Source organism: Tetrao urogallus, assembly GCF_951394365.1.
Source record: "Tetrao urogallus genome assembly, chromosome: 23".
Taxonomy (NCBI): domain Eukaryota; kingdom Metazoa; phylum Chordata; class Aves; order Galliformes; family Phasianidae; genus Tetrao; species Tetrao urogallus.
In genome coordinates, this window is record NC_136836.1 from 4,936,087 (window position 1) to 4,948,766 (window position 12,680).

The window sequence follows — 12,680 nt, forward strand, 5'->3', positions numbered from 1 at the left end:
AAATGTGGGTTATCTTTCCACTTCAATAGATGCTGTCAAGTGCTTTTTAAATCGCATTTAATTTAAATTTTTGTTGCGGATTCCCCCTTCCCCCGCTGTCAAACAGCTGTTTAAAAGATTGCAAACAAGTGTTGTCCCTCTGGCTCCTGGCTGTGTAGCACAAGGGCTCTCCCCCACTGTCCCCTCCGCTGCCTCTCCCCTCCTGCACACCCAGGGAGGTGATGATGATGATGCTGATGGCGCCACACAGTCCCAGGGATCAGTGAGCTGTAGCTGAGCCCCATTCCTGGATGCAGTGCAGCCATGGAGTACAGAGCGCTCCGTGCCTGCAATGCTGACCTTCCAGCATTATTGTTCTGCAGCACCTTAGGGGGTAGGGAAATTGGGGTGAGAGGATGGGAAATCTGCTTCTTTACATGTGTATTTAAGCATTATCATAAGCCTCATTAAGGTTGCTGCCAGCTTTGCTGTGGTGTGAAGAGTTTGACATAGTGGAGTTGGTAAGAATTAATATTCAGTGGCAGCTTGAGCTCCAGTATCTTAAATTAAAGGGCTGATATAAATTTCAGAGGAAGTTATGCTTGTCCAGGGTCAGGTGCAGGGGGAGCAAAGATGCACAGAAGTGCTGAGCAAATAGCAGAAAATGTCTTTCATTAATATTCATTTAGTTCCCAGTACCATTTTTTTTTTTTTTTCAATTTAGCCACGCTCGCAGCTCCTGTGTGTTTATTTTCGTAAGCAGAGCAGTTCTCAAGCCTCATGCACCCCTCTCCTTGTAAGCAGTACGTTTGTTTTGTTCCGTGTTTGCTCATCTTTAATTTTTGATAGCAGATGTGCTCTTTGCAGTGTGTTTGCTCGGGTGCTCCTCGACTGGAGCCCTTCCCACGTAGCCACCTAACTGCACAACGTCTGCATGGCTCTGCCTGGTGTGAGAAGTGAGCCTCACAGCCTTGCCAAGCTGCTCTGTGACCTGAGCTACACACAGAGTCTGCAGCTGAAAACGTTTGCGCTCCTGGAGTTATTCTGCAGAAGAAATTAATGAATAATGCCGGGTTAAAAATAAGTCATAGAGGTTTTTGATCTCTGTTCAGGGTCAAGTTGAGATTCTCTGAATAATTATTGTAATTTACTTGGTGCTGGAGCAGTCTGAGAGTTCTCCTCTTCTGTGACTGACCTAACCCCAATGAGGGGCCTTCTCGTGTATCCCAGAGGACAGCAACATTGCCTTATGGCAGCACCCAGCAGTTACCATTCAGTGCTCATCCAAACAGTCCAATGGAGCCCAGGCACCTCTGGATCCTCAGACTGATGAAAATCTGTTTCCTATTAGATGCAAAAAAATAAAAATAAATAAATAAAAAGCTGTTCTGGGAACGCAGGTAACTGGAGCCATCTCTGCAGTGTTTGGAGAGGGAAGGGCTGGTTGCATTTCTGCCCTTCTGCTGGTCAGGGGAGGATTTGCTCCGATGTCTGTTGTGCTGTTGTGAGACAGCCGTGGCTGCTTCCATCCCCAGCTTAACATTTGCTGCTCTTCCTTCGCTGTCTTTTCAGCCTACCAGCTCTTCAGGTGTCAGCCTCCAACCATGGTTCCCAACGCAGAAATCATCACTGAGAATGAGGAGTTTAACATAGGTAGGCTCACGGTCCCTGTGCCCTCCTTCCCTTGCTGTCCTCAGCTGCTGGCAGTGCCCACGGGAGGACACATGTTGTCCATCCCAAATCCCGGGCTCCAGGGGACCCCTTTGCACGTGTAGTTCTGTGACACTGCCTGGTGTGTGGCCCTGCTCAACAGCCACCATAAACAAGCTCCCCACACTTCATAGAATCATAGAATTGCTCAGGTTGGAGCAGACCTCCAAGATCATCAAGTCCAACCTCAACCCAACCATACTACCCTTACTCTAACAACCCACCACTAAATCATATTCCTGGCCCTCTTTTCAGGGCACAATTCATCCTTCTCCTCGGTCAGGATGTTTTCTGTTTCTTCTGCAGGTGACATTGTGAGGTACAGATGCCTTCCTGGCTTTACACTGATTGGAAACGAAATCCTGACCTGCAAACTGGGCACTCACCTGCAGTTTGAAGGCCCTCCACCCACCTGTGAAGGTACAGCCTGGGGTCCCCACTGGCACCCAAAGCTTTCCTGCCCAGGGATGGCTGCCATGGGCTTGCTAAGGGACGTAGCAATGAGGGATGGCAGCTGGAAGAGGTTTCCTTGCAAATGCTGCAGCAGAGGGGTCAATTTTCTGACTTCTGGGGTCCTGATGCTGGAAAATGATGGGGCAGGGGTGCTGCCCTGCCTGCCTCGTGGCACTGGACCATGCACCTCCACTGGGCTCAGCCGGCAGCAGCTTAGTAATGATGAGGGATGTGCTGGGTGACTCGCTGCAGCAGCTCCCTGATAAATGATAGGGAACTTCCTCTGCTTCCTGCTGGGGGATCTGTGGGCTCTCAGCACCATATGGAAGGGCTCTGCTTCTTTTTGGTGCTGCCAAATTACCCCCCACAGCCTGAAGGCAGGAAAGCACTTTGAGCTCGGACTTGCTGAAGTGGGACTGACTGAAGCCGTGCTGATGGAGCTTTGCCACGCTTTGTGTCTGGCTGCCTCCGTGAAGTCATTAAAGCAGTCACCCAAACGTCCTTACCAGGGGTGGGGGGAGGAATTGTGCCTGACAGTTTGCCAGTGAGACGTGAGCAGCTGAAGCGGGGCAGAGCAGGCTGCAGCCCAGCCCTCCTCCTGCGAGGAGCACCTCTGCTGGTGCTGCAGAATGTCTGACGTGGGAGAGAAACGAGTGCTTGGGGCACGCTGCATTGTGCACCTTGCTGCTGCTCAGGAGGGATCCCAGGGATGTTTCCGTGCTACTGTGTTACCTTATTTATCCTCTGGGTTCCTGCTGCTACTTCTGTTTGCTCCAACTGTGATTATTTCATCTCCTTCATTCCCTCCTATCTGAACATTTTTACCATATAATGGGATATTTTTTCTGTAGCTTTATTCTCTCTGAAATAGCGTGACTGAAGGAGAGAAAGGGAGGTCATTCAATTATTTGCTGATGGTTGTTAGCCCGGGGGTAAAGGGACTCTTTAAATTACATCTGGCCACCAATTTACAGAGGTCAAAAAATCACTGATAGGATTAAGGATTTGGAAAGAATACAGTGTTCTTTCTGGATAGTTCTGGCTGTTTTCTATTAATACAAGTGCAATGTTTGCACTGGGTTTTAGAGACAATTATGGATAAAGTAAGATCCCTTTCTTTTTATGCTTTCTGCTCACTTTGTGTGTTAGCCTCCTCTCCTGGGGTGCAGTTGCCAGCCTTTTCATTTAGGGCTTTCAGCTGCATTGCTATGTCCAGAATTCCTCTGACTGGGGGCTCCAGTGGTGAGAGAAATGAAGTAGAGTGCTTCTGTCCTTGCTGACAACTCAATGAGTGCCTTGGGATAAGTCCATCGTTCCCCACTTTATTCTGCCCCAAGTTTCCAGGGGCTTCCAAGAGAACATTTTGCAATTTGAGGACAGTCGTTTGGTTGCGGTGCCATTCATTCTGAAAAGCGTGTGAAATGGTGCAGAGGCAGTTGAATTGTTTTGCGTTCCTGATTTTTGCCCCTTCCTTTCAATTTGGTGTTCATTTTCTGCGGCCTCTCCTTCTCGTCCCCTGCAGTGCCCTGCCCCATGAACGCGGTGATGACGGACTCCACCGGTGTGATCCTCAGCCAGAGCTTCCTGGGAAGTTACCCTCACTTCCAGACCTGTTCTTGGGTGGTCAAAGTGGAGCCTGGCTACAACATCTCCCTTACCATCGAGTACTTCCTCAGTGAGAAGCAATATGATGAGTTTGAGATCTTTGATGGTAAGAGATTGACCAGTTTGACTTGCATGGCATCTGAGGGGAAAGGGAAGAGGTAGCAGAGCTGTTAGCTGTGAATGCCATCCTTAAAGCCTGTGCAGACCAGGTATTGTAGGCCTGGACAAACTGCCAAGGAATGTGTCAGCACTCCTAAAGACAGAGCTGTGCAGCCAAATGCAGAATAGAGGTGCTCTGCTGAAGCCCTTGTGTTCTCCTGGAGCAGAAGCCAGGTCTTGCTACAGCCACCAGGGCTTTCTTTGCTGTTGGTTTTCTGGGAGCCAGGTGTGTTCGTTGGAGCTCACGCTCGCAAAACAAGCACTGAGCACGAGCTCATAGTGAAATGGAAGCTCACACGGTGCTATTCCAAAGCACACCTGTTTCTTCTTGCAGAAAGGCACTCTGGCACATAGGGCCCATGAGTGATACTTTCTGTGTGCCAGCCCTGGCTGTTACACGCTCCTCCTTCCTTCCAGGTCCCTCTGGCCACAGCCCACTGCTCTTGTCGCTGAGTGGGAACTACTCTGCCCCTCTGACTGTTACCAGCAGCGGGAACAAAGTCTATCTCCGTTGGTCCTCTGATCATGCCTACAACAGGAAAGGCTTCAAAATCCGCTACTCCGGTGAGTGCCTGGCAGGGGCTGCATGGCTGTGCCAACAGCCCGGTCATCCCTTCAGCTACAGATCTCCACAAAACTGCTGCAGAGGGGCAGAGGCCATCTGTGACCACAGAAAGGTGCCAAAGCTTGCGGGAAGGCACACGAATTCTTGTTCTGAGGCTGGTGAGGCTTGGGAAAGCAGCTCCACCACCAGCAAAACCCAGCGGCTCTGTCTGGGCTTCCTACTCTTAGCAGTCAGAACCAGAATGTATAACCACAGACAGCCTGGTTTTGGATAAATGAAACCCACCCGCTGCAGTTCAGTCAGATTCCTGTTACAAAATTATTGTGTCTCTGTAAAGATGAGACCATTTTGAGATGTTTGAAAAGTAACATCACGAGACGTAACTTGTGCTCAGAGCTTCCTGCTGCGTGGGGACACTCAGGTGTTACTTACTGAGTTACAAACTTGTAGAAGATGGTATCAAAAGCCTGGTGCCCTGCTCAGGCATTGTGCACTTTTCTTACAGGAGCAGAACCAGGGATTCCTGGTTGCTCATTCAGCACAAAATTGCTGCTGCGTGTCGAGTGCTTGCTGAGAATTCCTTAAAGTGAATTACTATTTTTTGGAACTTAGCGAATCTTAATTAATGGAAGTTATAAAACTGGGTTGAGAACTTGCCAGCGTGTCATAAATAAGTTATGACTTTACTCAGTAAATGAATTAAGTAATATTTAATTATCAGAAATTACTTTTTATTTCTAGAGCTGAGCGAAACGCAGATAGTAGCTCTGCACTCTTTCCCCCTTTGCCTTTGTTTTTATCTGTCCCTGGTTCTGCTTCTTGTACAGCCTCAGGTTATGGTAAGCAGCTGAAACCAGGACAGCCCAAGAACAGGAAAGGAATTTGTCGCGCTGCAGCCCGCGCACTGATTTCTGTACCTCCCTTTCCCCTTCTTGCAGCTCCTTACTGCAGCCTCCCGCAGCCTCCAGCCCATGGACTGATCCTCAGCCAGACGGGGCTGCAGCCCGGCTCCACGGTTCGCTTTGGCTGCGACAGCGGCTACCGGCTGGTGGGACACAGCACTGCCACCTGCAGCCAGCACCCACAGGGCTACTTCCAGTGGAACGAAGCGACCCCGCTGTGCCAAGGTGAGAACGAGAGGCTGCGTCCTTCCGAGGAGCTGGCAGTCCTGGGAAGGGCTGAGTAAAATGGGTACAAATGAAAGGCTGCTGTAGTTGCCCTGGTTCCCCGCTGAGGCTTTGAGCTGCGTGGAGGCAGTGAGAGGTGATCCTCTTATGTGCGAGTCCTTGGGAGGAGATGAGCAAGGAAGGAAGGGAGTTAGCTGCTGAGGAGCAGGGGGTCGTTCGGTGTCTGCGCTGGGGCAGGCGAGAGAAAGTCGGTCTGTGCAGAACCTTCAGCGTTCGAATTCTCAGTAAAGGCACAGCCAAGCTTCAGTTAAGGACAGGAGGAGCTGTTGCCTGGAAGAATGTGGAAAGGAGGGATGTAGTGTGAGTCCTGCTGGGATTTGGTGCTTGGGATTTCCTTTAGTGTTTCTGGAAATCCCCTCTGAGCTCTGTGTGTGTCCGTGGGGGATGAGAGGTCCTGGGATTCAGATGGTGCCCAGTTTCTGTTGGCTTCATGTGAGATTCAGGCATGCCATTGTTCTTTCCACATCACCTCCTAATTAGCCATAATCATTATGACATATCATACTTAGCACATGGCTCCTTCCAGGCGTGGGAGAGAGGGCAGGGCAGGGCAGCGTGCCTGGAGGTTTGCATTTGCACTGTTTCCTCTCTTCATGCACACTTTCTGATTGCACCTTCTTCAGAATCCACCAATCATCCCTGTGTTGATAAGGTGACCGTCTTTATTCAGATGAAACCTTTCAGTGTCTTTGAACATTCATCCAAATTCCAAGGGAACTGAACACAGGGGATTAATATTGCATTGACTTCCCTGGAAACTAGCCAGAGAACAGAGACAGCATAGGCAAAATCCCATTGCACTGTCTGCATCATCACCCAGCCCGAGCCTTAAGGAAAATTAAGCAGGATTATTTAGCGTGGGGGGTTCCAAAGAGCCTTGAAAATTCCCTTCTGCTTAGGAATATGGTTTTGTGGGCATGATGGCGATGGGTCAGTGGTTGGATTTGATGATCATAGTGGTCTTTTCCAACCTTTCTGATCCTATGAATCGCTCAGTCCCTTCTGGAGGCACACAGCTTGTGTGCAGTCCTGCCTCATAAGGGATGCTCTGCAACGGGGGTGCTGGATGGAGCCCTCTCAAGGCTGTATTTGTGTAAAGGTGGTTGGAAAACAGTGAACCAATCCTCTGTCACCAAAACACGGCGCCGTTGGCGGGGGAGAGCTGGGGAAATGGGCACAGGCTCTGGTGATGATTTAACTGCAGCAGTAGCTGGGCTGGGGCTGCTGAGCGGCACCACGAGCCAGGCATGCACAGGGCTGTCATGGCAACTGTGCCTGCAAACCCTCAGCCCAGCACAAGGAATCTCTCTGATGCACCGGCTCCTTTTTTTTAAGGAAAATCACATAATGAAGAACAGTGGTAATGCTGCCGAGCACTCGCTGTCCCGGTGTGCTGGAGTGCCACCTGAGCCTCCTTCAGTTCCGAAGCCTGTATTTACCTCTGGGAGCTGCACGGGGGGTGGATTTCAGACACAGAGACAGAAAGGGATGGACAGAGAGAGGATGTGAGATGTTGGGAGCATGTTGCATAGAGGGGTGGGAGCAGAACGCTCCTCGGAGCTCACGCAGGTTCTCTCTGTAACCCCATTGGGAAAGTCACCTCCTTTCTCTGCTCACACATGTTCCCATCAGGGATCTCAGCAACATCCCATGGGTACCGAATGCCCTGAGCTGGGAGTGGGAGGTGGGCGAGCAGCAGCAAACAGAGCCATAGGAGAATTCATGGCAGTGCAGCTCCCCCTGGCTCCCAGCAGCTGAGAGTGGGGTTGGCACAGCTCTCCATGCTCAGGTCAGCTGCAGAAAATCCAGCACTTCTTTTTTTGCATTGCTCCCAAAGCCAACTGGCAACCTTTTGTTTTGGGCTCTGCTCAATTTCTCATCCTTTCTGGTGGCCAGAACAAAATGGCAGAGATTTGGGAACTCGATCTGCAGCACAGCATAAACTGCTCACACAATCAGCTGTGTCAGGAGGAGGAGAACCGGGGTCCCCGTAAACACATGGTCTAGTTAACAAATAACATTTCCCATAGCTTCCTCCTGCCAGCACATAATCCTCTTCCCCTTCCCCGTCCCCTCTGAATAATCTTTACTACATGCTCTGTCCTCGCTGACATTTATGGAAGCAGCAGAGAATATTCTACAGGGAGCAATCTTGCGTTGGCACAATGGAGGAGAACACAAGATGATCTAATATGCCTTTTCTGTCTCTGCTGTCTATTTTTAAGCTGCTTTGTTTTTGGATTCCCAGCTGCAGATTTGCTTTCATAGCCTCTGTCCCTTTTCCTAGCACATTTTCTTCCTGCATACTGAGCTTTTGTACCTCTGCACCCCATAAGCGCTCCTTTTTCCCCGGATCTCACTCTCAGTGGGTCTCTGCTGGCCAAATGTTGATTGTGCTTTCCCCTGGAACAGCTTCTGCCTTTAATCTCTGGTTTTTGTAGATTTCCATGTCCAGAATTTGAGCTTCAGAAACGCTCTTTGGAGCAGGATTATCGCCACCCCAGAACCAAAGCTGGACTGTGTCAGTAATGAGTTCCCCATCGCTCCTTCTGCTCAGAGATGGCAGGTTGCAGAGAAGGATGGGACTGCCATCAGGTGCAGCAGTGTTTGCAGTCCTAATTAGCTCTTCCTGACCAGCACATCTTCATGTTGTAGCCTGACCATCTGCAGGAGGAGAGAGTTACTTTTTTTGTTATTTCTGATGGCCTAATGAACATTTTAGTTAACTGTCTCTGGCCCAGAAGTTCCGTATTATTGCTAACTAACTACTAGCAGTGCTGCTGCCTTTGGGATCTCTCTCTCCAGCCCCTGGGAGCAGCAGAGAATTGAGCCAGAGAGAGGAGGAAGCTTTGCAGGGCACAATGGCAAGGGAAGGGCTCAGCTTTCTTCCATCCTCTTGGATAGGATGCAGCATCAAAAGGCATAGCAAGAGAACTGCAGGGTGGAAGTGGAAGGGTGGGACTTCCCAGGCCTCCTCTTCTTTTGCCTTAGAATGAAATTGGTATTCAGCGTGGCTGCTTGTCTAGACACCCAGCCTTGTGAAGAGATTCGCTGAGCTCCTTAGCTCGATGAAGTGACATATGTGTGATTATCGTTTCAACCAGGGATATGCCTGATCATGCTAATACCAGCCTGCTGAATTACTCACACCTATTAGCAACACCGGTGTCTGTGAGGTGCTGTGTAATTGTGCTCCAGGCTGGGGCTCCGACCGACTCGTGGAGTAGTGGTGGGATAAAAACGTTCTGGACCTTGAGTGGTGGAGAGCTCCAGTGTTGTGCTGATGCTATACATGAGAATGTTGGTTGCTCCTTTCAGTGTTCAGTGGGGTCCACATCACCAGGAGGTCACTTGATGATTTCCTAGCTCCTGTTTATTTGCAGGGCAAATAATAGGAAGGTCAGCACAGGGCTCAGGAGACATAGGCTCAGCTTCCAGTTCATGCATTTGCTGGATGGATGCAGCTCAGGTTTGATTTCTCAGCTCTTATCAACACTGGGAGAGTCAGATTTGAATGACAGATTCCCAGTGCTGCTTTTCTCAGCATTAGGGAAGAGGGCAGCAGGGTTTGCAGCAACTTGTGAAACTCTTGCAGCATAAGTGAGTGCGATTCCAGCCTGTCTGTGTCTGGCTGGTGCTTGCATTGCTGGGACCTGCCTGGCCCAATCCTGCCCAGCTCCTCCCAAGTGCTGCTGTCCTGCACAGCCATTTGGCATTGTGCCTCTTTGTCAGTTTTCCTCCTGAATTTCCCCCTCCACCTTCTCAGCCACGATGCTAAATTTATCCCTCCTTCTGGCACTACATAATTATAGAATTTGCTGCCTACTGCAATCCAGAAGTGCAGTTAGAAGAGGGTTTTGGGTTGCCGCTGCTGTGGGATGTAAATACAAACCATTATTGCTATCTGATCCTTTATCTCTGTGTGGAAACTTTCGAATACTGTGTTGATGCATTTTGTGTTACGGATATTATAGAGTATGAGCCAGTCTCTTCCAGCAGATGCTGGTACTGAGCGCTGGCTTTGCTGTTACCTCACCCTTAGAAAAGAGCTGAAAATCTGATCCTCTGTGGAAGTGGGCATTCAGTGCAGCTTTGGGATTCGACGGAGTGCTGGAGCTTTCACAAACAGGAGAGCCTGAGATCAGGCCTTTGGCTCACTTACAGATATCTGTGATAACACTGGGAGCTGCCTGATTGCTCAGCTGGGTTCTGCTCTCCTCCTTCCCAGCTCTCTCCTGCGGAGTTCCCAGAGCCCCAAAGAACGGCGTCGTCTTTGGCAAGGAATACACGGTGGGGACAAAAGCTGTGTACCACTGTGACCAAGGCTTCCAGCTGGCTCCTGGTGAGCCACACAGCACCGAGTGCCTGCAGGAAGGGCAGTGGAGCAACGGCAACCAACCCCCACCCTGCGTGGGTGAGTACCATGAGCACCATCAGCCTGCTCCAGCAGGGGCAGCTCTGCCTCTCAGGTACAACATTAGTACACAAGGATCCTCAGCCTGTGTAACTTGTGCCTCTGGGGCTTCGTTTTCTCACTTGTGAAATAGAGATGTTGATGCTACCCCCCGTTTAAAAAACCATCCTGAGGTACCCCAAAGCACCCTTTAAACAGCTTTGTCTCGTTTCTTTCCCTGGCTTCCAGCTGTCACCTGTCCCGATATCAGCAGCATTGCTGTGGAGCACGGCCGGTGGCGCCTGACCTACGAGATCCAGTACCACTACAACGCCCAGCTGATGCTCATCTGTGACCCTGGCTACTACTACACAGGGCAGCGGGTCATCAGGTGCCAGGCCAACGGGAAGTGGAGCATCGGGGAGCCCATGCCAACCTGCAAAAGTAAGAACAGAGCTCAGCCGTGCCAGGGGCCGGTCAGCTGCACCAGGCATCTCACGAGGATCACGCTTTCTGATGGCCGTGGGACAGGGGTGCGAGCTCTGCTGTTAGTGTGCAAACACAGCCCTGGGTGCTCTTGGCAGCACCTGAGGGGGTAGCTGCAGAACTGTGCTGCTAAAGGAGAGTTTGGGAGCAGGGAGAGGTCATCTGTTGGTCTGATTCTCGGTTTAATTTAAACACTTTTCCAAGAACTCAAGCACATTAGCTCATCTGTCGCTATCGGGTCCCAGCAGCTTAGCTGTCACCAGTGCCAGATGCTCTGAAGTTTGCTTTTAAGAAAGAAAACAAAAAATTCTGATTCAAAACCTAACCTCTTCCAATTTGATGCAAATGCCAAGTTTATGAGGGTAACAGAGTCACCTGTAAATCAAAAGCATTCCTGGCAAACAAGCAGCTCTCAGTCGTTCTGACACGACTTCAGTGCTTTGGACCTCCTCTTTTGTCAAAGGTGGAGTTTTTCTTTTTCTGAGTGCAGATAGAGGCAGCAAGATTTCTCCTTCAGAATGGCAGCTCTCCTTTCCCTCCTGGCTCTCTTTGTTTCTGGAGATGCGACTGCCAGCTTCAGTGACAGATGTAGTTTTACCCCCGCTAGCTCTTCAGCCAGATCCAGGAGCGTGAGCCTGACCCCATTTTATTTCTCCTGTGTTATTGCCACATAAATTCCAATGACAGGAACTTGGCAGTGCACTAAGGTCAGAGGAACCCAGCGTGAGGCTCTGTTTTCTTGCTGAGTGTGAAAGCTCCCAGAGGATTTGCAGATCTTTAAGGCAGGTGAAATAAAGAGCTGAACTTTGTGTCTGGAGCTGCATCTCCAAGGGCTCCCAGCTCAGCTCCAGCTGCGCCAGAGGAGGTGGCTCCCGGGCTCTCATCTGGGTGTCCTCTCTGGGTCAGGTCTGGAGACTGCAGCCCTATCCTGGAAGTCGCTGCCAGGAGCACAGAGGTCTCCAAGCTCTGGTTTGAAATCCCACATTAATCTTACGCCATTTTGTGGGTTTTTTGAAAGTCATTGCTTCCCAGCTGCATCTGGAGATGGCTTAATAATGCAAACATCTCTGTATGAAGAACTTCCTTTGTGAAAAAGGCTGGCTTCTTCCCAGCCAGTCTTACCTTTCCTGCTCGACTCATGTCTTGAAGCATGAACATTAGCAGTGCTCATGTGTCAGCTCACATAACGTGGCCAAACCGTTGTTGTTCCGCATGTAACTGTTTAATGCTCATTTCTGCCTTCAGTAATGGCTTGTGATGATGAGAGTCGCATTTCTGTTAAAACAAAATGAAGTACACATATAAATTTCCTCTTACTGTGCTCTGGGATCCTTTTCAGTTATCTCCTGTGGAGACCTGCCCACGCCTCCCAATGGGAACAAGATCGGCACGCTGACCAGCTATGGGGCCACTGCCATCTTCTCCTGCAACACTGGCTACACCCTGGTGGGCTCCCGTGTGCGCGAGTGCATGGCCAACGGGCTGTGGAGCGGGGCTGACGTGAGGTGCCTGGGTACGTGGTGGTGCTGAGGGAGCCCTGACGGCGTGTCGGGAGGGAGCAGGGGTTTAAAGGCTGATAGGAGAAAGAGCCCGAGCGAGGACCGAACGCATTGGGGTTGTCAGTAGATGTAAGAAGGAAGCGGGCTTTGATTCCGTACCGCTCAGCAGCTGTGAGATGTTTTGAGATCGGAGAGGAGAGCTTTTATTAAAAATGATCTGTTGTTTTTGCTGCCGCTCCGGTTTGATTTATGACTGCAGATCCACCCAGACAGGTCGGCGTGCTCCGGCTCTGGGCGGGAGCTCTGACTGCTTCCCCTGTGTCCCTCCTGCAGCCGGGCACTGCGGCGTTCCCAGCCCCATCGTCAACGGGCAGATCAACGGTGAGAACTACAACTACCGTGGCAGTGTGGTGTATCAGTGCCAGCCCGGGTTCCGTCTGATCGGGATGTCCGTGCGCATCTGCCAGCAGGACCACCGCTGGTCCGGGAAGACGCCTGTCTGTGTGCGTAAGTATGTTGTCAGGTATTTTAGCCCTGGCTGTGGTCAGAGGATGAGAAAACACGCAGAGGCTGTTGTTGAGTTGACAGCAATGAAGAGCTGGAGCGGGGGGACTTGCTTTCACTGTCAGTCCTGGCCCTTCTAG

The 12,680-nt window shown here is 50.6% G+C and overlaps 1 protein-coding gene across 1 annotated transcript in view; it reads left to right on the forward strand.

Moving 5' to 3' along the window:
• Positions 1 to 12,680, forward strand: part of CSMD2 (CUB and Sushi multiple domains 2) — a gene marked incomplete at both ends in the record, with an annotated part of 226,948 nt that overhangs the window by 187,958 nt on the left and 26,310 nt on the right. The window contains 9 exons of the mRNA XM_079545965.1: positions 1,552 to 1,632; positions 1,996 to 2,109; positions 3,665 to 3,853; positions 4,324 to 4,470; positions 5,410 to 5,598; positions 9,887 to 10,072; positions 10,301 to 10,495; positions 11,877 to 12,054; positions 12,296 to 12,543. Coding sequence (XP_079402091.1) covers positions 1,552 to 1,632; positions 1,996 to 2,109; positions 3,665 to 3,853; positions 4,324 to 4,470; positions 5,410 to 5,598; positions 9,887 to 10,072; positions 10,301 to 10,495; positions 11,877 to 12,054; positions 12,296 to 12,543 — 1,527 coding nt within the window. The remainder of the gene's footprint in view (positions 1 to 1,551; positions 1,633 to 1,995; positions 2,110 to 3,664; positions 3,854 to 4,323; positions 4,471 to 5,409; positions 5,599 to 9,886; positions 10,073 to 10,300; positions 10,496 to 11,876; positions 12,055 to 12,295; positions 12,544 to 12,680) is intronic.